This window comes from Styela clava, chromosome 14, assembly GCF_964204865.1.
Source record: "Styela clava chromosome 14, kaStyClav1.hap1.2, whole genome shotgun sequence".
In the NCBI taxonomy this organism is placed as follows: Eukaryota; Metazoa; Chordata; class Ascidiacea; order Stolidobranchia; family Styelidae; genus Styela; species Styela clava.
This window is the reverse complement of record NC_135263.1, coordinates 11,205,196-11,226,456: the sequence shown is the minus strand read 5'-3', so window position 1 is coordinate 11,226,456 and position 21,261 is coordinate 11,205,196. Positions and strand designations below refer to the sequence as shown.

The 21,261-nt window shown below is 35.4% G+C and overlaps 2 protein-coding genes across 4 annotated transcripts in view; one reads left to right on the top strand and one right to left on the bottom strand.

The window, feature by feature from the left end:
• Window positions 1-16,529, top strand: part of LOC120340592 (protein CBFA2T2-like) — a 27,651-nt gene extending 11,122 nt beyond the window's left edge. Inside the window, exons 3-12 of one of the 3 annotated variants that reach the window (XM_039408892.2) lie at window positions 8-408; window positions 1,236-1,325; window positions 7,088-7,275; window positions 8,173-8,235; window positions 10,171-10,538; window positions 11,097-11,176; window positions 11,984-12,179; window positions 12,704-12,876; window positions 13,595-13,747; window positions 13,909-16,529. In XM_039408892.2, the coding sequence (XP_039264826.2) occupies window positions 8-408; window positions 1,236-1,325; window positions 7,088-7,275; window positions 8,173-8,235; window positions 10,171-10,538; window positions 11,097-11,176; window positions 11,984-12,179; window positions 12,704-12,876; window positions 13,595-13,747; window positions 13,909-14,028 (1,832 nt within the window). In that variant the 3' untranslated portion in view covers window positions 14,029-16,529. Of the gene's footprint in view, window positions 1-7; window positions 409-1,235; window positions 1,326-7,087; window positions 7,276-8,172; window positions 8,236-10,170; window positions 10,539-11,096; window positions 11,177-11,983; window positions 12,180-12,685; window positions 12,877-13,594; window positions 13,748-13,908 lie in introns of all 3 variants that reach the window. The other 2 variants (XM_039408891.2, XM_039408890.2) reach the window with 2 other exon arrangements.
• On the bottom strand, window positions 16,529-21,261 carry LOC120340594 (tyrosyl-DNA phosphodiesterase 1-like). Its single transcript, XM_039408893.2, has 6 exons — window positions 20,916-21,261; window positions 20,572-20,665; window positions 19,745-19,976; window positions 19,053-19,142; window positions 18,356-18,458; window positions 16,529-18,146 (listed from the first exon to the last, which is right to left on the bottom strand). Exons 1-6 carry the CDS (start codon window positions 21,162-21,164, stop codon window positions 17,178-17,180), a joined length of 1,737 nt encoding a protein of 578 aa, XP_039264827.2. The 5' UTR covers window positions 21,165-21,261; the 3' UTR covers window positions 16,529-17,177.

Here is a 21,261-nt window from a genome sequence, read left to right as displayed (position 1 = left end):
TTTGTAGAACCAGAATTGCCAGTGTCTCGTGGAAAAAAGAAATCGCCGGTACACTGCAAGACAGAAAACTGTTTCTATCAAGGAATCTCAACTTCAAGACATCATACTTCCAACGCTCGCCCAAACAGCAACGATAGCGCCGGAGCTGCATCCAGTACGTCAAGCACCCCGGACGCCTTTGTTACCGACCGAAATATCCGTTCTGTTCATTCTCGTTCCGGTTCTCCATTACTCATGCAGGGCTCTTCCGGATCATCTCCGGTGGTTTCTACATCTCCGGATTCGTCTCAGAGTGTGCAACGACAATTGAGTAAGCTGAAAAGATTTTTGACAACGTTACAACAATTTGGAAATGATATTTCGACCGATATTGGAGAAACAGTACACTATCTCGTGTATTCATTAGTGGTAAGCGTGTTATCATAGCTTTTCCCGTCTTTTCTTTTACTGTTATAGCGGCCTTCGAAAACTTTTACCCGGAGATTCTTAAAATATGTCAATGTGCGAAGAATCGATTGAAAAAGCCTGTTAATGGAGGTTAGGGTTAGGCTTGGATTTTTTTCCGGGTAAAATATTCAATGGCGAATATTTTCATGGGTGGAACCACCGTCCAGGGAAATTTTTTTGGGTTGACCTTTCCTCGTCCCTTCTTGCAGTCTATCTTATACATATTAGAAACCCATTTTTGTGAAGCCTTCCACGCTCACGGCTCGAAGAAAACCACATACTATCAATCACTTATACGTACTGAGGAAGTATTATTTTAGAAACCATTATATTTTCGTTTTGGCATAGTCAGGTTTTCACACCGTGAGTGCGCGGTGTGGCATGCGGTTGGAATTGGGATCTCATACCTGCGGTGTCGACATTGCCTGTAATAATGTGTAAACCACTGAATAATTTCTGCAACATAATCTATAATCTCAAAATCATTACTGTTGAGTGATTTACATTCCATTATTACCTATTGTCATTTTATTGTTGGGTTTTGTAATTTTGGGACACATACATTTTGTAAACACAAAAAATATCGGGGATTTTACTTCGCCAAGTTTAACTGTTAAGTGAATTACGGGTACTGTTGAATTTACAGTGATTCGTTCCACCGTGCCTAAGCTGCTTATAAAATACCAACACATTTTTGATTCGGTGTTTGACCCTGTAATTTTCGAATTCATTTTGACAAAAACATAAAATTATATTCCTGATTCTGTATTTTCATTTTTATTTTTTAGACTGGAACAATCACGATAGAAAGTTTTCATGATCGATTGCAAGACGCCACCAATTTCCCTCTCCGTCCGTTTGTTGTACCATTTCTCAAGGTTAGTAACATTCAATTCACAAGAATTTAAGTTTGCTTGGTTGGATATGGATCGTTTTTTTTAATTGTTGTTGTTGTGCTTGTTGGGGTTGCAAAACATATTCCGCAACCCAATCAATTTTCAAAATCTTTTATTTTTATTCAAAATATTTTACTCCAATTTTCGTTTTTTTATAATTCAATGGAACACATTCACATTACATTCGTGCAATTCCTTTACCATTTGATTGAATCATGACGACATTACGGTAGTCATATGATCTTCATGTTTATATATTTGAGCATTGCTCGTATTGTTTTGATATGGGACAGATCTACTGGACGCAAATATATTTTTTAATTTTAAATATCACCGATAAAAATTTTCTAATGCAAAAGAAAATTCATGCGCAATAATATGTTATAAAGTTTTTGCTTCGCGGGATTGCATCACGGACTGTTTCCCTTACCGTGCATACTTGAAGCAAATCTCCTATTGCGGCAGGCGATATTCATCGCCTATTGCAGAATATCGTTTAATTTTGATATACTTCAAATTGCTTTCAGCGAACATAGCAGAACGGGTGATGAAAAGTAGACTAATTCGCGGGTTGTTAGATTTCTTGAGTTGATCTTATTGCCAAAGAAATCTACCTACTTTGACAGTTCTTATCCAATATTTGAAATAGTCCAGACTTCTAAAAATGATGTCTGTTTCAAATCAACTCTTAAAAAGTAATTTGACAAGTTATTTAAAATAAAAATAAAATTAATTGAAAATTTGAAGAAATTGTTGAGTATTTATATTTTAAATGTACCAGCTAGAGGGTCATCTGATTTTGATTTGGGTTGTGCCCCCTAAACCCAACCCAAATTTACCATCGATCGCTGAAGGCTAACAAGTTTTAATATGGCGTATTATTATTTTTCTAACTCGAGAGTCCGCTCTGAATTATAAATATTTCTCAGTGCGTCTGCTGATGGTGGATTCAAACAGAATCTTCTCACGTAAACCGTGATTTATTCTGCCAATGTTTCAAACCCTATATGGTTTGTTTAATGACACTCGAAATTATTTCCGCATATGCGTTATCCCTGGCATGAATGGTTATGAAAATATTCATTGGAAGCCATACCCCGTGATCGTTTTGTTATTATGTTGTTGTTGATCATGTCGTTAGTATTTTCTTCTTCTTGTTGTGAAAAAGTCGCTTTTCTCATCAACTACTGGGTTAATTGCTTTGAAATTTTCGGTGGTCGAAGATTGTGTTTCTCGCTAGATGGACATTACTTTTACTTATTTGAAAAATTTTTGTGGACTTCGTTTTTTTGTGTGCGATGACGTCATCGAAATTAAAAATTGCGCTTCTTGTGGCGGTTCCGCTTTCGCGTAAGTCCAAATCGGCTGATCAGCTGTGACAAGGTTGCTGTTACAGATTGCATACCGGCACCACTTCGTGTCCATATATTTGAGCAGGTTCCATTACATTTGAATCCACGTACATTTGAACCCGTAATTTGAACCCACGACAATTACACCTGCATACTATTGCACCTATGGAAATTTGCATCTACGGATATTTGAACCCATACTAACCCTAACCCATGGATTTTAGCACCCGCATATAGATTGAACCCGCGGATGTACGGGTGCAAATGTATGGGTTCAAATGTACGTGGGTTCAAATGTGCTGTCACCATTTGAGCATCGCTCTTGTTTATAATTGAAATCAAGGAATTGGTATCTAAAACCTTGCATTGGTATCTAAAAAAAGGTAAAGTTAACAAAACATTTGTTTGGTTGTATAAAAGTAGAATTCGACAGGATTAATTCAATAATGCAACATATACTTTTACACGACGATGGTTAATGGCAAGCTGCTTTTAAAATAGTGTTGTAAAAAAAATCAATTATTTTTATTTTAAAAATTTGCGATCACAAAACCCGACGACGAAACAAGACGACTTGAACTCATCTCATCGAATCATTGTAATTTTTAGGATATTAAATTTTCTTCATATTTAAATTTTAGCATTGTTACTCTTAAACTCAAACAAAATTGGTTCAATCTTTTTAACAATAGTTCTTGTCTATAGTTTGTTTGGAGCAATAATGAACAATGACAATGACTAAATCATAATAGATCGCTGTAGATCGCTGCGATTAATTTTGTTTTTGAATATTTCAGATATGTAAATAATCCTGCATAATCGAAATGTGTGCAATATTTTACTCATAACATTTGACATAAATTCTAATTTTTGATGACAAAATTTGCTAATTATACAGATGTTATTGTCATTTTCAATACGCCGATTATAACATTTTCTTCACCATCTAAGTAGGGCATCACGAAGCAGTTCCGATCGAAACTAGTGCCATACGTATGTAGAACGTTAAGATTGTGTACTAAGATGTATCCTGTGGCTCGAATTGTCACAGCGTTATAACAGTCCAAATAGATACAAATAACAAGACAAATGGCATTTGTTACTAACTTCATGATATGCAAAACAGACCACGTACCCGTTATGTGACGCAATATAATTTATTCTTTGATTTTCCTACTTATCTAACACATAAGTTTGTTTTGAAATTCGTTTCCGCCCTTTCCGCGTTCGGTCCACTCGAAATGACATCACATCACAACATTGCACAGCGCTACAGCAAAACGGATCTTTATTATTACTATGTATGCATAAACGACGTGTAATACGGAAGTCCTTCCTACCGCTTTACGCACAAAGGCTTATCACGCACTGTCTTGTTCTATAGGTAGCGAGATAGTAAGGTATACATGCCGCTGGTTAGAATATCTATGTAGAAGTTTTAAAATGCTGTAATTGAGTTTGTGCTGAGATAAATTGCGCTTTATCCATATACTTAACCTATTGTCGAAAAGATTGTAATATTGGCTAGACGTTCTTAAGCTTAACAGCTCTTTCAGTTAAAGCCTATATAAAATTAAAAAGCCAGATTTCGATTTGATATTACCTTATATTATTAGTACGGTATACACGATCCAGCTCGCCATCAAAATTCACGCTATTTAGATTTGAAAGTGGAAGTCTGTGATTTTTAATACGTTTCACGTTTTTGGTAATAATATGCTAATAGAATATAAACAATAATAATGAAAAATAAATAAGCAGTTTGCATAATGCGCTTAAAAACCAGCGGGCGGTATTGGGTTTTTATACGCCGGAACTACCGTTTGTCACTGCATTGGTACTTCCGCTTGATTCATATATGCCGGTAGCGCACAGTGTTATATGTTGGTAGTATGTCATATTTTGCTGTGAGAAAGAGAGACAATCGCTGTTTGTTGTGATTGCCCGTAATGAGAACTAAATATCGTGCTTGGAGAAAGATGTTTAGTTTCAGACTTGAGTCCGAGTGAGGCATAAATGAAGGTACTTTTGGGACCTGTTTTTATAGCATGCAGGCTTAGCAATTTTTTCAGACAGGCAACGTTGCAAAAGGCGAAAAATTCGTCATAATAACATCCATACAGAACTTTAATTTTAACCTATTGTAGACAAAGTGAAGATGACTCTTTCTTTGGCAATTCTACTGTTTTATGGCTATCATTTGACGAGATTCTAGGGTTTTCATATACACGACTTGCACATCAAGCATGTATATGATGCATTAGCCTATATTCGAATAAGAGAATGTGCCCAATTCAAGATTAAAAATTTCAAATCGGGGCAGATCGTCGGCCACTTGAATCCTGACTTTTCGTCATTGCTCTGCCATCTTAGGCATATATTTTACCGAGTGTGGGCTTGTGTTTGGATTGATCTGATACGGCCAAACCTTACATATGATAAGTCGTAAATTGAGAAGCGTGGATTATCAACGACGGGAAAGGGAAAGAAAGCTTTAACTGTTTGTCATTCTTCGAATGCAACATCCGCTTCTGTCGCGTTCGTTCAAGTTAAATCCCGCCCCGGATTTTTAATGACTCTGTCTAATTCGATTATTCAAGTATGGGCCGAGTTCATAACACACTGTCCTAGTTCATTTTACATTCCAGTCACACATGATCATATTTGAATACAAATCGGATTCTAACTCTGAAAATCAAAGAGACAATTTCGTCTTGAACAATACAAATCGGATCCTACATCTGGAAATCAAAGAGACAATTTCCTCTTGAGTTATGTAGTTGTCTCAGCGCAGAACGTGGAAAATGGTGTTGCGTTATTATTACGTGCTATAGTGAAAGTTCTTTTAAATTTGTTACAATTACTTTACTTGGCAACAGGGTATATCGTTCGATAGGCGACGAACAGCACCGCAATAACAATATTAAAAATGCTGAAGTCTATCGATTCATTCAAATATTAAGTTGCACGATGTTGTGTTATATTTCTAGTATAACTACACATATTAAAAAATAAACCTGGATTAGGAATTGCAGATTTATTTTTAAACCACGATATTAAAATAGATCAGAAAATAGTGCAGTTGCAGTGATTTTTTTTTTTTCAAAAATGAATTGCTTTATATTGTGTAGACTTGAGCATAGCAGTGTATCATTCATAAACAACAGTGAGTTTCACTATTGATTAAATTCTGAGATTTTGTTCTCGACATTGTCTTTGCTGAAGAACTTCATTATGCTTCAAGACCGACGCCATATTAGTGCACAGTTCTGCACATATGTTTACAATCATGTCAAAAACGAGCATCAAGTTGTAACAACAAATCGTGCTTGTTCCCCACGTTCACAGCAGCTTAGCGAGGCAGTACATCACGGATTCGCTTGGAAAAGAACTTGTGTCTGATTTTGAAAGATACTTTTGGAATCTTGTTAAGATCTGCAATACTGGTGCATTCGTTACTGTGTTGTATAATATTGTTTGGTTGTGTAGCTTTTCATAAAAATGCCTTTTACGAATTAATCTTTTGGTATTTTTGTAGTTACATGTGTGCCCGTGTATCGGGGCGTTAATTGACACAGGGGCCTAAAATATTAGTAGCCTGCCTTTATATTACGGCGCTTATCTTGAATAAATCAGACGAATCATACAGGATAAACCAGCATAGGCAGCAGCAATAAGGAGCTGAGGCTTGTCATGATAGATCATACAGGCAGCGTTATGGCGGAAAACGCAATTCTCAAACGTGCGGCGGTGGAGACCGGCCGGACACGACACGAAAGATTTGAAACATAAACAAACAACGCAGTATTGCTTGCAGTGAATCTAAGCGGATGCACTTATTGAACAGGCAAGCTTCAAGCAGTCAAGATGCCGTTTTATAGCTATCAAGATCTTGCTGTTGCTATCATTGCTTTATGTGGATAGTGAAATGGCGCGATCTTAGTCTATCAAAAATACCTTTTGCAAAGCACGCGCGAGAAAATATGCAGCGAAGAAATCAGTGTGAATTAGTGACAGCGATTCGAAAGTTGGGCCAAGATTAGAATTTTAGGTCATAAAGGCTTCGTATGGTTCTCGGCAGTTTAAAAACATTACAACACGTTAGAAGTTAGCAATGTCTTTGTTTTGAGCTAATGCATCAGCTATTTGGTTAGGAATCATACTTTCGACAGGTGTCCAACAGTCGTTTTTTTCGTAAGCTGTACTTTTTTGCAGGTCTGTCTTCACTTGTCAAAGTTTGAAGATAACCCCGCGATATATTCTAGTCACTCAAGCTTATATGTTACATCGTGAAATATCATTAAAGTAGACTATCTTGCATTATAATTTTTATCTATCTTCATATTGCAGATAATATCATTTAAGTGCATATATTTATTTATTTTTATTCAGTCTACCCTTCCTATTCTGCAAGGGGAATTATTGCGCAATGCTCAGGCTGCAAAAATGACAACGCAGCAGTATTTACTGAAGCACGATAAGTTTTTACACAATTCTCCATCGCCCGGAAGACAAGATACAAGAACGCCTGACGGTCTTATGGACTTGAAGGCAAACAACAAAAGGCCACACTCTGAAAGGTAGGAATATGAATATTTCTCCAGTCTCATGCCAGTTGGTTTATTCACACTAACTTATAAAAAAGTCCGCATTTCAACATTTCGAATCCATTTTTGTTTGATAAGCGCCAAACTCTGGATTCGTTTGAAGCAGAGGCTTATTTTCGTCAACGCCACTAAAACAATTATGCCCAGCAAGAAATAATTATATTTTGTTCAAATGTTTTATGCCCCAATATCAAACCCGGTGTCTATATGACATCCCATTAATCTCTCAGTGGCGTTTGGGGACATATATACAGCTTTATTCTTAACTATTCTTTACTACCTTTGATTGGCCGTTTGTTTGAGCCTTGTTTTAAAGTAAAAAATTGAAATTGACGAGAATTGTGTCGGTGCTTCATTGGTTAATACAGAGTTCTTTGACGGAACTGCTTTTCAATTTTGGGCTAATATCCGACGGAGAATTCAAAATCAGCATTCATGAATTTTTTTCTTGAGTTAAAACATTTAGCTCTAAGTCAAGATGAATAACTTAATTCAATCCATTGCGTCATTTCATCAGTTTTTCAGTAACTATCTAGGTTTGAACTTTTGGTTTTGAATTTTTGGTTTTAAGCCGAGCCTAGTATGAGAGAAATGAGCTCACATGCAATTGACCTGATGCGGGGTTGCTTTGGTCTTGACTAATCTATGTTCATTGTCATTGAATCAATATATAAATCGAAATAAACGCCAGAAAATTGTCACGTCATATAGCATATTAATTTATACCAATTGCAATATTAATTTACGTTTAGTATTCATCCCACACTATGTGGCATCGCCACGCTGTGTCAGCTGAAGTTTCGAAATGCGTCGATAATTTGAATAACAATGTGTTACTTGGATTTATTAATTTCAATATTTTTTACGCAGAAACGTTGATCTTGACAAAAAGAAACCGAGGCTTCCACCCCCTCCACCGTCACAAATTAGCAGGTAAGTTGAGTCTATACGTACAATTTATTCTTTGCTAAGTCCTTAGTTGTTCGTGATTGTCCAGTTAAAAAACGCTATTCGGTGTTCCTGAAGTATGCGCACCAAGATGTCGCATAACCTGAACGCTAACCTGGGACACAACTCGAGTTCAGGTTGTGCGCCATCTTGGGACCTCTATTGTTTAAGATGAAACTGGTTTTTGGTGTTCAATGTGTCATCATTTTGTTATATTGCAACGTCGCTATGCTCATAATAGTCTTGTGATCTATTTTCCATACACACTGGTGGTCATTCTTCTTTTGTGTATGAAACAATGAATGAAAGTTTTTTAAAAAGCTGATTTGCATTAAAATAATCAATTTCGTGGAATGTGCAAAATAGACATTATAGAAATAACTGGGTCGTTGCAGTGTATTTACTTTTTCTTTCGTGGATTATCCGTTTCACAGTAAATGCTTGAAAAGCATTTTTACAAAAATATTATGCCAAGTTATCTACTTTGGATGACTAAATATGATTCATTCGACTTTAAAACTATAACATCCTATATCGGTTTACACTATGATTTGATGCTTATTTGTGTACCACGGCAAGCTAAAAGATGGCTTTTCACGACGAAGTCTCAAATTGATCAATATCCATATTACCATATTAATTGGTGATATTTCAATTGGGGATATCTGAAATTTAAATATTTCCCGGTAGAAAATTCGTCCAATGTCGCGACCGACGATCCAGTAACTCTGGTTTCGGGGTACATGTTTGCGATATTGATTATTTGCTTCTAAGTCCCTTAATTAACAGGTTTATTGGTTTGCAATTGCAAGAATTATAATTTTTGCTATACTCAAGTCTAAGCCCCAAACCAAAGATATAAAGCCAAATATGCAAGTTCATTGCAACAGAGTGTGTTACTAGTATAGCATATCGATATCTTAGATAGCGCAAAATGATTTTTTTCGACTTCAAACACGAATTTTTCTGAATTTACATATTCTGAATGTGCGTATCTTTGTCAGAATAGTTTCGATTTTTGTTTTTGATGAGCCCATGAAAATGCAACAAAAAAGCGGAAGGAATTTCGAAAGTGACAAGTCAACATGTGACGACCATTTTGTTAATTTTGCAAAATATTGAAATGATGACACATTTTGTGCTTATGTTTATATTCGAGCAGCATCCGTACTATGTATGATCAATAGGCGAGCTGCTGTTTCAGAATGAATAGAATTGATGACCATCATAAACACGGAAATGCCACCTTCCTTTAGTCATCCATATTGTTGTGGGATGTAAATTACCATCAAATGTTATTAGATCGCGTTACCTTACTACCAACCGTGACGTAGCAATACTGGTTTTGTTATTCGCAATTTATTGGATCGGTGAATGATATGTTAATGATCTAATAGAATGGCGTGGGTGTAATATAGCATGATAGTGGCGATATTTCGAATTTTAACTTTGGACTGACAATGCAGGGTCAAAGGTTATGCATCGCTTATTACAACCTGTAAGCACTCAAAATATCCTCTGTTGTCAAATCGTCTTTTCGATTCTCCATTCATATATGAACACATATAAATTTGTTTACCACGTATTTTAGTCAAAATTGAAAAAAATTCTTATTGGAGAATGCCAATGGTTGAAATTGACAATAGCGTTAGAGTCGGTTTGACGTAAAACTTCAGCCGCTTTGAGTTAAAAAAATATTTTTACATCGGGACAAATAGTTTAATGACGCTATGTGCTTGTCTCATTATAGAGCGTCCTAATTCTTTCACATTACTTCAGTTTGATATAGAGTGTAGGAGCTTTTGCTGTCATTAACTGACTAAGAAAGTATCGGTTTATATCAAAATATCGTGATTTTTGAAGTGTTTTTGATAGTTATGGTTTGCAGATTATTAGGTTATGACTGGATTTTCCTTACAGAAGCAGCCCCGTTTCTTCAACCAGCTTAGGAGAACCGTTTGGACCACGATCAAGTGAAGTTGCACTCCGTTCGCAATCTCATTCACCTCATCGACATTCTAGCATCCCGCATTGGCTTGGAGCTAACGGTGACTTTGCCACATCGAGCCACCGATCTTCACCTACTTTGGGCCGCATTCCACCTCGACTTAACCCGCTCGAAGACCCAACCTCAACCGTGGCGGCTGCTGCAAGCTCTTCGTCGAACCGAAACATGTTCGGAAACCGTCGAGGCTTCAATAATCAACCAGGAGCACATTTTCCTGGCTTTCAACCGCACCGGATGCGGCCATATCCGGATCCGAGAAACCCGGTGCCGTTACACCAAGGTATATTTTTTATATTGATTGGACGCGCTGATATTACGCTCAAGTAGGATTCATGGCACCAAGCAAATAATTAAATAGGAAAATTTTGACTGATACAAAAACAACGTTTAAAGATTACTCAAATGTAATATTAAATATTATCAGTACAAGTTGAATTCAATTTTGTTTGTATTTTTTTGAATTGTTTATACCAGCGTAGTAGATGGGATGGTAGCTCATTTATTTTAAGGGTGCGAAATTGTCAAATTGGCACCTTTGTGACTTTCTCTGAGGGTGTTGGCTTTCAACACAATTTCCAAAGTCATTTTATTTAAGCAATAAAAAGCTTTCTCCTCGTCTTTCATTGGATTAGATGCTTTGCTTCTGCACTTAGCAAATGAGTTGAAACGACTGAAGTTAGTTGATAATTATCGGATATCCCGAATGCTTTGTGACGGGAAGTGACGCCGAAAATTGGAACAATGGCACCGGCGTCACGCACGCTATTCACGCAACATGTCGCGTATTTTCCCATTATCATCGTGTCTTAATTCTGATATGAACGCTTTTGGTTTGCAGGAATTCCTCAACGAGAACCGAGTTCCGGTCGCAGGTTATCAGAGAGAGAATGGGCGGAAGAATACAAATCCCTCGACTATGTGAGTAAAATACGGGTCAAAAGTTAGTTGATCGTTCATAAAAGAACATTATCTAATAATTAGTTTGCTATCTATCATCCATGCTTGGTAATGGTACTTGTAAAATTAAGTACAATTCCTCTGTACTTAAATTATATATCTATATATATATATACAGGGTGTATAAAAAATTTCGCCCGATTTTCTACATATCTAAATACATATCTGATTCGGGATTTGGTTGAATCTAGTGCGATGTGATTGCAAATATGGCACAAATGATTTGAATAATATTTCTTCTTAAATATAATTACACTTTATTCGTAGAAATTAAAAATGTAATTAAAACTAGAGGAATGAAATGTTGATTATTTCCATGGCCGACTTTAAATTTTGTAATCGAACTGGGCATATTAGAACCTATCAATGGATCAAGGGATGTCCATAATGTGTTCCAAGGGACCTTCGTTGGAATTGGTATGGTCATATTCTCCCAATTTCCATTTAAATAGCCTCCTATACGTAGAAGGCTACCGGGATACCATATTGTAAGCGGGTTTGATTTTAGGGCGTGTGCACAAGATGTGCAATACCAATCGAGTGCGATGTTTATGTGAAGATTTGCTCCTTAAATAACTTTGAATGTTTCTAGTTTGAATAAAAATGGAGATAATTGTGCCAATATCTGTGCAAAGTTGTTATAAAAATTCTGTAACTGAATGAGTGAGCCGTGGTGAATATAGAAAGAGATTGAAGGCGAGACTAAAATGCAATCGTACTTTTTACAACTAAAATCTACAACTAAATGCATCACTTATCTTTTTACAGACATTAAATTGCATTGTGGAATTGGTAGAAAAGGCTCGACATTCCCTTTTATTACTGCATCGTACCCATGAAACTGTGATAGAAGAATCCTCTCGTTATCGAAGATATTACGAGGAAGGCGATCATTTTAAGAGAAGAACTGGTGATCTTATTAATGAGACAGAGAAAAGAGTTTCGCAAGTTCGAAAACAAGCCGGTAGGTTGTGTTTGCTTATAGCTAGTAACAATCTAAGGGTCAATCACATGCATAACCAATAGAGCCAGACTGTAAAAATTGATTCGATAATTTATTATCTGGTCGGAAAGATAGATATGTTTTTGAAGTAAATGGCAGCTTCGTACATACAAAGGTGATCTTGCCCTTTTTGGAGCGAACGTTGTGTAAGGATATCATAAGAAACGATTGCTGTAAACTTGTTGATATTTGGGGTGGAAATATGGTTCGAAAAAAACAGCCTGGACCAGGGATATACCCAGAACGAATCCAATATCCTATTACTTATTGAAACAAGTTAGTTGAATGCTGAACATATGCTTATATCTTATTTAAAATGTGGTTGCGAACAATGGTGAAAATGCAAATCGAAAAAATTTCGCACGTGTCTAAAAGTATTTGTAAGCAAGTGGTGATTGTTATATCAAATGACAATGAAAATTTTGCCACTGTTTGTAACATAAATTTTTAAAATGAAAAAATAACAGAGGACGAATTAATTGAAGCAAAACGACGATTAATGGCGGAACTAGAAAGAACTGTTGCAAATTCGGAATCACGTGCTCACGAAATTCTGGCTGCTGAAAGAGGGAAACTCGAAATGGCGATCACTGAAGCGAGACGACAGGCGGAACAGGAAGTTCTGGCAAGGCTCAATAAACAAGAAGAATCTCATGAGGTAATTTCTCCAACTTATTGATATTTTTTATATCAGCAATATATACATAACGTAGGTCAAATAGTAATTTACTTTTCTGAAGTCAGAATTTTAGTTACTCAGAACTTTATGTAGTTTTAAGAGCGATCCCGTAGTATGTGCAACAAGATGGCGGACATCAGAACGTAGCATGTGTACCAGGTTAGGGTTAGGCCATAATTTTATTCCAATTTTCCTTATTTTAGTTCTATTACGAGTTCGGGGACTAGCCAAGTGACTCCAGTAGTGTTTGTACCTAAAATTATGACTTAACCCTAACCTGGTACACATACTACGTTCCAGTGTATGTATATATATATGCTGTCGAAATTTGAATCGTTTTTGAACCATAAAAACCGCTCAAATCACGTGTTTATGGTGCCAAACTTCCCAATAGCTCAAGTATTGATCGAATCATACAAATTTATCAAACGATAATTATGATATAAATGGCCATTAATAAAGTTGAATGGTTGCAAATATCACCTATTTCACCACTCCGCAATGATTGACGCATAACGCCTTTAAATGAACTATACGCATACCAAGGTAAAGCTCTTTACCGCGGAAATCCGGGCTATACGGTTCGTGCATGCTCGACGTGAGAATCGGGTTGAATTATTTTTCGTCTATTAATTAATTATTCTCTCTTAATATGAAAATGAAATATTTCTAATTCTCTCGTTTCGAATTCACGCAGAATTGCTGGAATTGCGGTCGGAAGGCGCAGGAAACTTGCAGCGGATGCAACGTTGCCAGATATTGTGGATCGTTTTGTCAGCATAAAGATTGGGAAAATCATCATAAAGTTTGTGGCCCAGATCTTAAAACCAGAATGGAATTATCACCTCAGGTACTTTCTACGTCATAACTTTAAAATACAGAGACGAAATCGTTTTCTTATATTTGATAATGTAGTACCCACTCGCCGTAACCCATACCGGTATATCATAAACAGTAATATTATAACATATAGTCCTGTATGAAAACCTCATAACTTTTCTTTTGTTACAGCAGAAACATGTCCAAAAGCAGCCGAACGCTTCCGAACCAAAACGCCCGGATTCCGCTCCAGAGTCTCCGGCACCACCAACGTCAACTACAGACAAGAAAAAGGAACCATCCAGTAATTAATTAAAACACATTAAAAAATTATGCAAAATAGTTTCACTGCCCAAGTCAAAAGGACAATGGTTTCACGTATGGGCCGAACTAAGCAATTGAAACTGCCTATCAAAATGAGGATAATTGCTTCATCATGTTTAGTTAAACTTGATCCGGTTATAAAAATATTTATTATTAATAATAAACTCAAATATGTAATAATCTTTGACATATTTTGATGAAAAATTTAAGATTATTATTTTTTATTTATTGTGGCGTCAGCAACTACACTGCACATGTTATTTGTTACTTTTACCTCCATTTTATGTTCCATCCACTCAGTCCCATTTTATTCATTTTTCATGCCATAACTTGGCCCAAAGATACACCACACAATCGTGGTTCATTTTTTGCATGACCCAATGTAAACACAGCAATGTTGTTATATGTTTAGAAACCTGTCTCAGAAATTGTTGAGTCGCGCAAATTTCACTTCCCACAAATCCCTACCATATTCTTCTTATTTCCCATAATTCTCGGATAAATTCGACAATATTGAACTTTTTCAATTGTGTTACTTTAATATGAGTAATTTCTTTGAAAATCCGATCAGAGTCACGTCTAAATTTGAATATTTTAGAAATTTGAATTTAAAAAAAAATTGAAGAGCATTAAGTATGTTAAGGTACTTGGCGCTCACGTCTCAAAATCATTTCTCTATCTAGTTATGGCTCGTATTTTTGGTTTTAGACTGATTTCTAGATTTCTTTTTATTAGCGCAGAATGTTGACAACGTTTTTATTATTATTACGTCATAAATAGTAAATAATAGAGAATTCTTAAGAAAATGTACTATCAACATTATTATATCCTGGTGAAAACTAAGAATCCACATGTAACAAAGTCAGGTCGTAACAAATAAGGCGATAAAACTTTGTTTACATAATACCCCTAACGACGATATAAACAACAATTTCTGGAATAAAAATGAGTTGCTAGATCTAAGACCATGCACGCATAAAGATTTGATTTCTTCAAAAATATCTTCAATTTACCAATCGTTACCATTTACCAGCAGTTTGTGTGATCGAATGGTATGCAACGAACACTTCATTTGAATTTTGGTTGTCACAAATGAGCAATGAGTCGCAACTGTTTCATACTAATAATAACAATACTGTTATGTTAGGCACCAATATAATGTTATATGGTTTCAGTAGCGACTGAAATTCTGGTGGTCGCTTGTTACTTCCCTCAAATATGCGCCTCTTTTACTTTCGAGGGGTTCTTTGAGCGGAGCTTCTTAAAAATACGCTTTCCGCCATTGGATCTACACTACAGTATTGACAAGGTATGTGGATGGAGGAAATAATGCCCCCCGTTTTCAGCAATTCATTTCACCAGAGTATGTTATGGCGGTAAATTACCGAATGAATCCCACTGAATCAGTGTTATTTTTCTGACGATACCATTATGACGAATATTATTATGATAATTGTTATTATTATTTAGTATAAATGATTATTATTAAATGCGATTATTTTTAAATTAACATTTGATTGTTTCAGATAATTTTTTCGCTAAGCTATTTTTTATATGATCTTACTCGCTTTATGAGTAATATTTTTTTTATTACCGAAACGCTTAGAGTTATCGTGGGTAACGAAAAAACCTGGCCCACACAGCCTACCTGTGACGCAATACCGAAAAAGCGTCAAATTTATCAGCGAATAAAGATGATTGCGTAAGTTCTCATGTTTATATCGGGGTTCCCACCGTAGTTCTGAACAAGAATACATGAGCAGTTAGGGTCGTACGGATAAACAGATTTAAATTATTGCCTATCTTTCGTAAGACAAGCTCGGAATATAACGAAAAAAAGGTCAATTTTTACAGATTTTCAAAATTCATCCACTACATTTCCCAATTTGTCTTTTCTGCGTTTCTAAAAGTGAAACAGAAAAAAATAAAACCCTAATTTTTGTGATGTATGTATTATTCTTCCTCTCAATAGAGAATTGCGCCCACGCCGATAACAATTCGACACAGTAATGAATAGGCCATTATTATTGTGACCACAACGAAACAATTTATCTGATGGCATTACTCGATGAAATCGGATATCTGATCACATTTTACGTTATTAACGTATTTGATTGCTAAACAAATATGTCAATCAGGCACGATATTACAGACTCCATAAAAGCGTATATTTTACGTATGGCTCTCTGTTACGTGACTGAAATTAAATGTGGTAACATAACGATGGATCGGCCACAGTACAAAAGTTTGGAAATCTTTGTTATCTGAAGTTTCGTGTTTTTAGGTGAATTGTGAAATAGATGTATCGATATTAATAAATTTGATTCAATTATTTAAAAAAATTTAAGCATACTTTTATTTTTTGTTTTTTTCCTTATATTTGTGTACATATATTATGTTTATTGGTTAAAATAAAATAAATTGACAGACTGTGGAAAAGTACTTCGAAATGCTTCCTAAAATAAAATTATATTCCAACATTCAGGTAATGGATGGAATTTACACTCCTGGTAGAGTCATTGGAGTATTATATATATCATGCAACCTGTGAGTGGTCTTGCCTTAAAACAAAGCGTCAATGCTGTCATTCACATTATTTCCATTGACGAGAATATAAACAATAAGAGCCGAAATATTCTTACAAGTTGTCAGCCAAATATAGTCAAGGCCTTGAAGTCGGGAAAATTATTCTAAATAACAGAGAAAAATGTGAAGTTGTCTTGATTTATTGCACAAAGCAAACAGAGAAATATGGTTGGTAGCTGTAAGATATTAACTTGTGATAAAATATTAATATGACTGAAATTTCCACAAATGATAATTCATTTCAAACCCGCTATGGTACAAAAAATGACAACGCATAGGACGGACATCAGGGCAACGAGATCAGTAGAGACGACAACAGAGCGAAAATTTCGGAATGAGTCATGGTGACAAAAATTAAAAATACATAAATGATTTGATAATTCAGTATATTTTTACTTGAACGAAAGGAACCGTCACATCCAGCAAGATTCGATAAACGGGAAGTCATAGCTTTACGAAAACACATAACAGACACAACAAAAAGCAATGGTAACTTTCGCTCGTATATTTGACACTGAGATTGTTTGCTTATCCTCTTAGCCAATAAATATTCACGATGGCACCCACATATTACCGTTCCTATCTGGCAAATGTTTGTGAGGAATATTCCAAATCCATGGCTCATCTTTTTCCGAGTACTGGACGAGGGGAGTAGAAAACGGGAGCGTGATATCTGCTTTCGCCTCGCAAGTCTCAACAAGCTGAAATGTCTTCTTACCTGAATCTGGGAAAAATCTTTCAGGAATGAACAAAACTCCTAATTCATATGAACGAATTGCAAGTTGAGTGTCTTTCTTTTCCAATGCGCCCCAAGCTGCTTTTGATAAATTAGCACTAGTTACAAGAAACCATGACGCTTGTTTATAATCTTTTGAAACTCGTGTGTAGGTTTTTATGTGCGGTGAAGCACAACTTCGTCCGACATTGTCTGCTTTCCATTGATGAAGGAAATTGTTTAACCAAAGTTGTTTCTTAGCTACAGCAAAACTGTATGGTAAAGACGCACCAGCTGGATAACCCTCAAGACTTGTGCGGACGTTATCAACAGTTGGGAAAATAAGTTTCAGTGTAGCTTTTTTACTCGGGGCATTCAGAGAACCAAACCTTTGTGGTTTTGTGGATGACAAACTCTTCAGCCATTCTTTACACATCCATTTATCTTTATCATTACCAAGCGATCCTATGCTGGAAAATTGTCCAATTACCGGCCATTCATTGACAACAGAGGATTCGACATAGGAATTCAAAACTTTAGCTAACTTTAAATGCCCCCATTTACGGAACATTGAATCCTTGTGTCGACCAGGAACTGATCCAATCAAGATTACATTCGCCGTTGATAAGTCGTGAGAATTGATTAGATCAATCCACTTAGTGAGGTCAGGATGTTTCTTATATTCTTTTAAATATTCCAACATATCATGTTTAAATGAGAATGTAGACTTCTCTATCTTTGATGAACTTTGACACTCAATAAATAATGGGCTGACCCATATTCCTTGAGTCTTCTGAAACCAGTCCTAAAAACACAACACAACATTTTTTTGTTCATATTAGTTTTAAAATTTTTCTGCGATAGGTAACAGTATTCTTTTTTCACAGATCTTAATAACGTTGAAACAGAAGATTCAACTGAGTGCAGATCATTTTTTATGCGTAAATTTTAAAATTTCAGAGAATCTTATTTTGACCAACAGAAAATTGATCATCAAAGCATATTAATACACACCCGTTCCACCAAGTTTGCAGTGTGAATTACAATCCTGATTCCTTCTTTGTATTTTAAAAACATCATCTTTGTATGATGAGTACCAAATGGTGGTAAATCAACACTGAAAAGTTAAAGCTGTTCTTAGAGATGAAACTCCTTTATAATCTTTACATAGCACTAACTATTAAGTAACTAAATTTTGCATTAAGTGATTAGGATTATGGTAATATTTGGTTAATTTTGAATCAATATTATTTAGTTAGTACTCAATGCATTCATATAAAAATTCATAGAGATTTGCTTTTAGTTTACCTCTGATAAAAAGAGGGAAATATAGTCAGGTTCATAAGAAAACAATTCTCTTCTAATTCAAACACAAAGATGACATAATGAACTTCCTGAAATATCTAAGCAAGAGAATGATGATAAAGTACATGAAAAGCATAATATTGACATAGTTGAACCAAAATTATTCCAAATCGGTTTAAATACATCGCCCTCGGAATGATAACTAGTAAATGCACTGTACTCAAATGCGATAGGACTGTCAACTGACAAGACGAGCCATAGTTCGCTACTTTCATCATTTTTTCTCACTCCAGAGAAAAAGATAAAAAATTCTATCATTTTCAAAGCATCTAATAATACTGTATGGACTTACTTACATTATATCCACTAATTGTCAAATAAAAACATCACAAGAACTTTTACTAACCGACAAGTTTTTATGTTTTTATATTCAGCTCTGTCAACTTCTGAATAATCAGCTCCATCTTTACCATGAACAAATAATATTGGAATATTTCTGGGAAACAGAAAATTTTTAATCCAAATTCCTCAAATCATAGTCAAAAGCTAATAACTAATATTAAAGAGTTGTAAATAACCAAAAATGTATCAAAAATTTTACCAACTTTCTCATTATGGCATTGGCAACAGATATATCATTGGTATTACAAAAAAAAAAATTTAATATCCAAGATTATGCTCGGCTGTGTGGCACATCTTGCTGAGCGTTTGGAATACGATCGCCACCGCACCACTGATGACCCTGCGTGGGTTCCCAGGTTTGAATCCCATGCAGGGATAATTATGTGCGAGAGGATTGCTGGACCCCTCGCCGCCAGAGGGTGGTTCATGTAACGGTTGGTCGGTTGTGGCTTCCTACACCATGAAGTTCATGTTTCTGAAAACAAATAACTGACTGATTCCATACCCAACATAGACTGGTAACCGGACGAGAGGCCATGGTTCGCCATATGATAAAGCAGTCTTATAGACTATTCTCTCTCTCAGGGATGTAATACCGGTATGTACCGTAAATCCTATCCCATCCAACATGTGAAATAAATTTATCGAAAAACAGTGAACTTGCAACAGCTGAAAAATTGAAAAAGAGTCGCATACCTTTTTTCAGTGGGTAATTGCTGCAGAAACCATTTAACATCAATACAATAATTGAACTGGACAGTTTCAATCAAATCTCCAAAATTTTTGCTCAAAATATCGCTGATGTGAATCGAACAAAGCAAGCTTGACTCATTGTAGTAATTATATTGTGGAGGAATTCCAGATACTCGACTCAACATAAAATTTAATGGAGATGATTTATGCCAAATGATTTGAGGATCTCGAACATCTGTAAATCAAAACAGGTTAATTACTCCCGGTACTTTCTGAAGATTATATTCATTTAATAATGAAATGATACCTGATTTTAAAATTTATTTTGTGATGTTAACATATATTAAATAACTGGCCAATTGAGCCCATACTCGACATGGACTGGTAACTGATGGTGGTACACCACATGATTAGGCCATCTTAACAGCTTCCTTCTCTCCCAAGATAGATACAAAAATCTTATATTAGTATACTACAAGTACACATGCCTAACAAACACTTGTTGAGTATATTATGTTAGCATTAAAAATTCTTTTCGAGAAGTTGTTCAAAAATTTGAAATAAATATTATTCATACATGTTTTAAAAAATCATAGATTATTGTTTTTCCATCAGCAATGTAGTTTTCAAAAAAAATCATCATTCCAAAATAAGATTTCGTATATAATTCAAATTATTTGACATATAGTCATCAGGATCAGGAGCATTAGCAAAAAAATCGCATCTTAATGTTATTATTCAGAACGGGCAAACCGACATGACTCAAAAATGTTCTAAAATAATTGAATGAAGACACGATATTTACAATTAAAGTAATTGAGCATACATACTTTCTATTACTTTTTGTTTTGTATGTAATTTTTGTTTCTTATTTAGAATTTCGGAATCCTTTTTTGAATCAACTTTCTTGTTAGAATTTCCAGACTAGAAAAAAAGATTATAAAAACAGACTAAATTTTTATATCAAATCCTTCAAAATTGGCTAACTCAACAACTGTGGCTTGCGTCTGCATTTCTGAAGCCCTTCTAATTGTCTTTGCCTTCTATGGAGTTGATATAAAATTCTATTGTATATCGTAATTGACCACATGTTATTTTTTTACATTGACCATTTTTTGTTATTTTTATTTTTTATAAAGCATTATAACAAGCCAATAAATATTTCATTACTTACATGGCTAAATTCTTTGAAATGTGCAGGATTCTTGCGATAACATTTGTCTGCATATGGGCAAACTTTCTTAGAATCAGTATTTCGTGTTTCAGCAGTGCGCTTTTTCTGTATGTTTGCAGGACTTCTGTATTGTTGTATGCTATCATCTTTCCTACTTCTTTTTCGTTGAGGTAATAGAGAAGCGCTATCACTTCCCTCGCTATCGTCATCGGACAATGCCCAACCAGAACCAGATTCTACACTTGACATTGTTACTTTTAAATACAGTGGGAAATATAAAGAATGTCTTTCCTGTATTTGTAACCACTGAAACAACTCACATGGAAATCAAATAACCTAAAGAAGA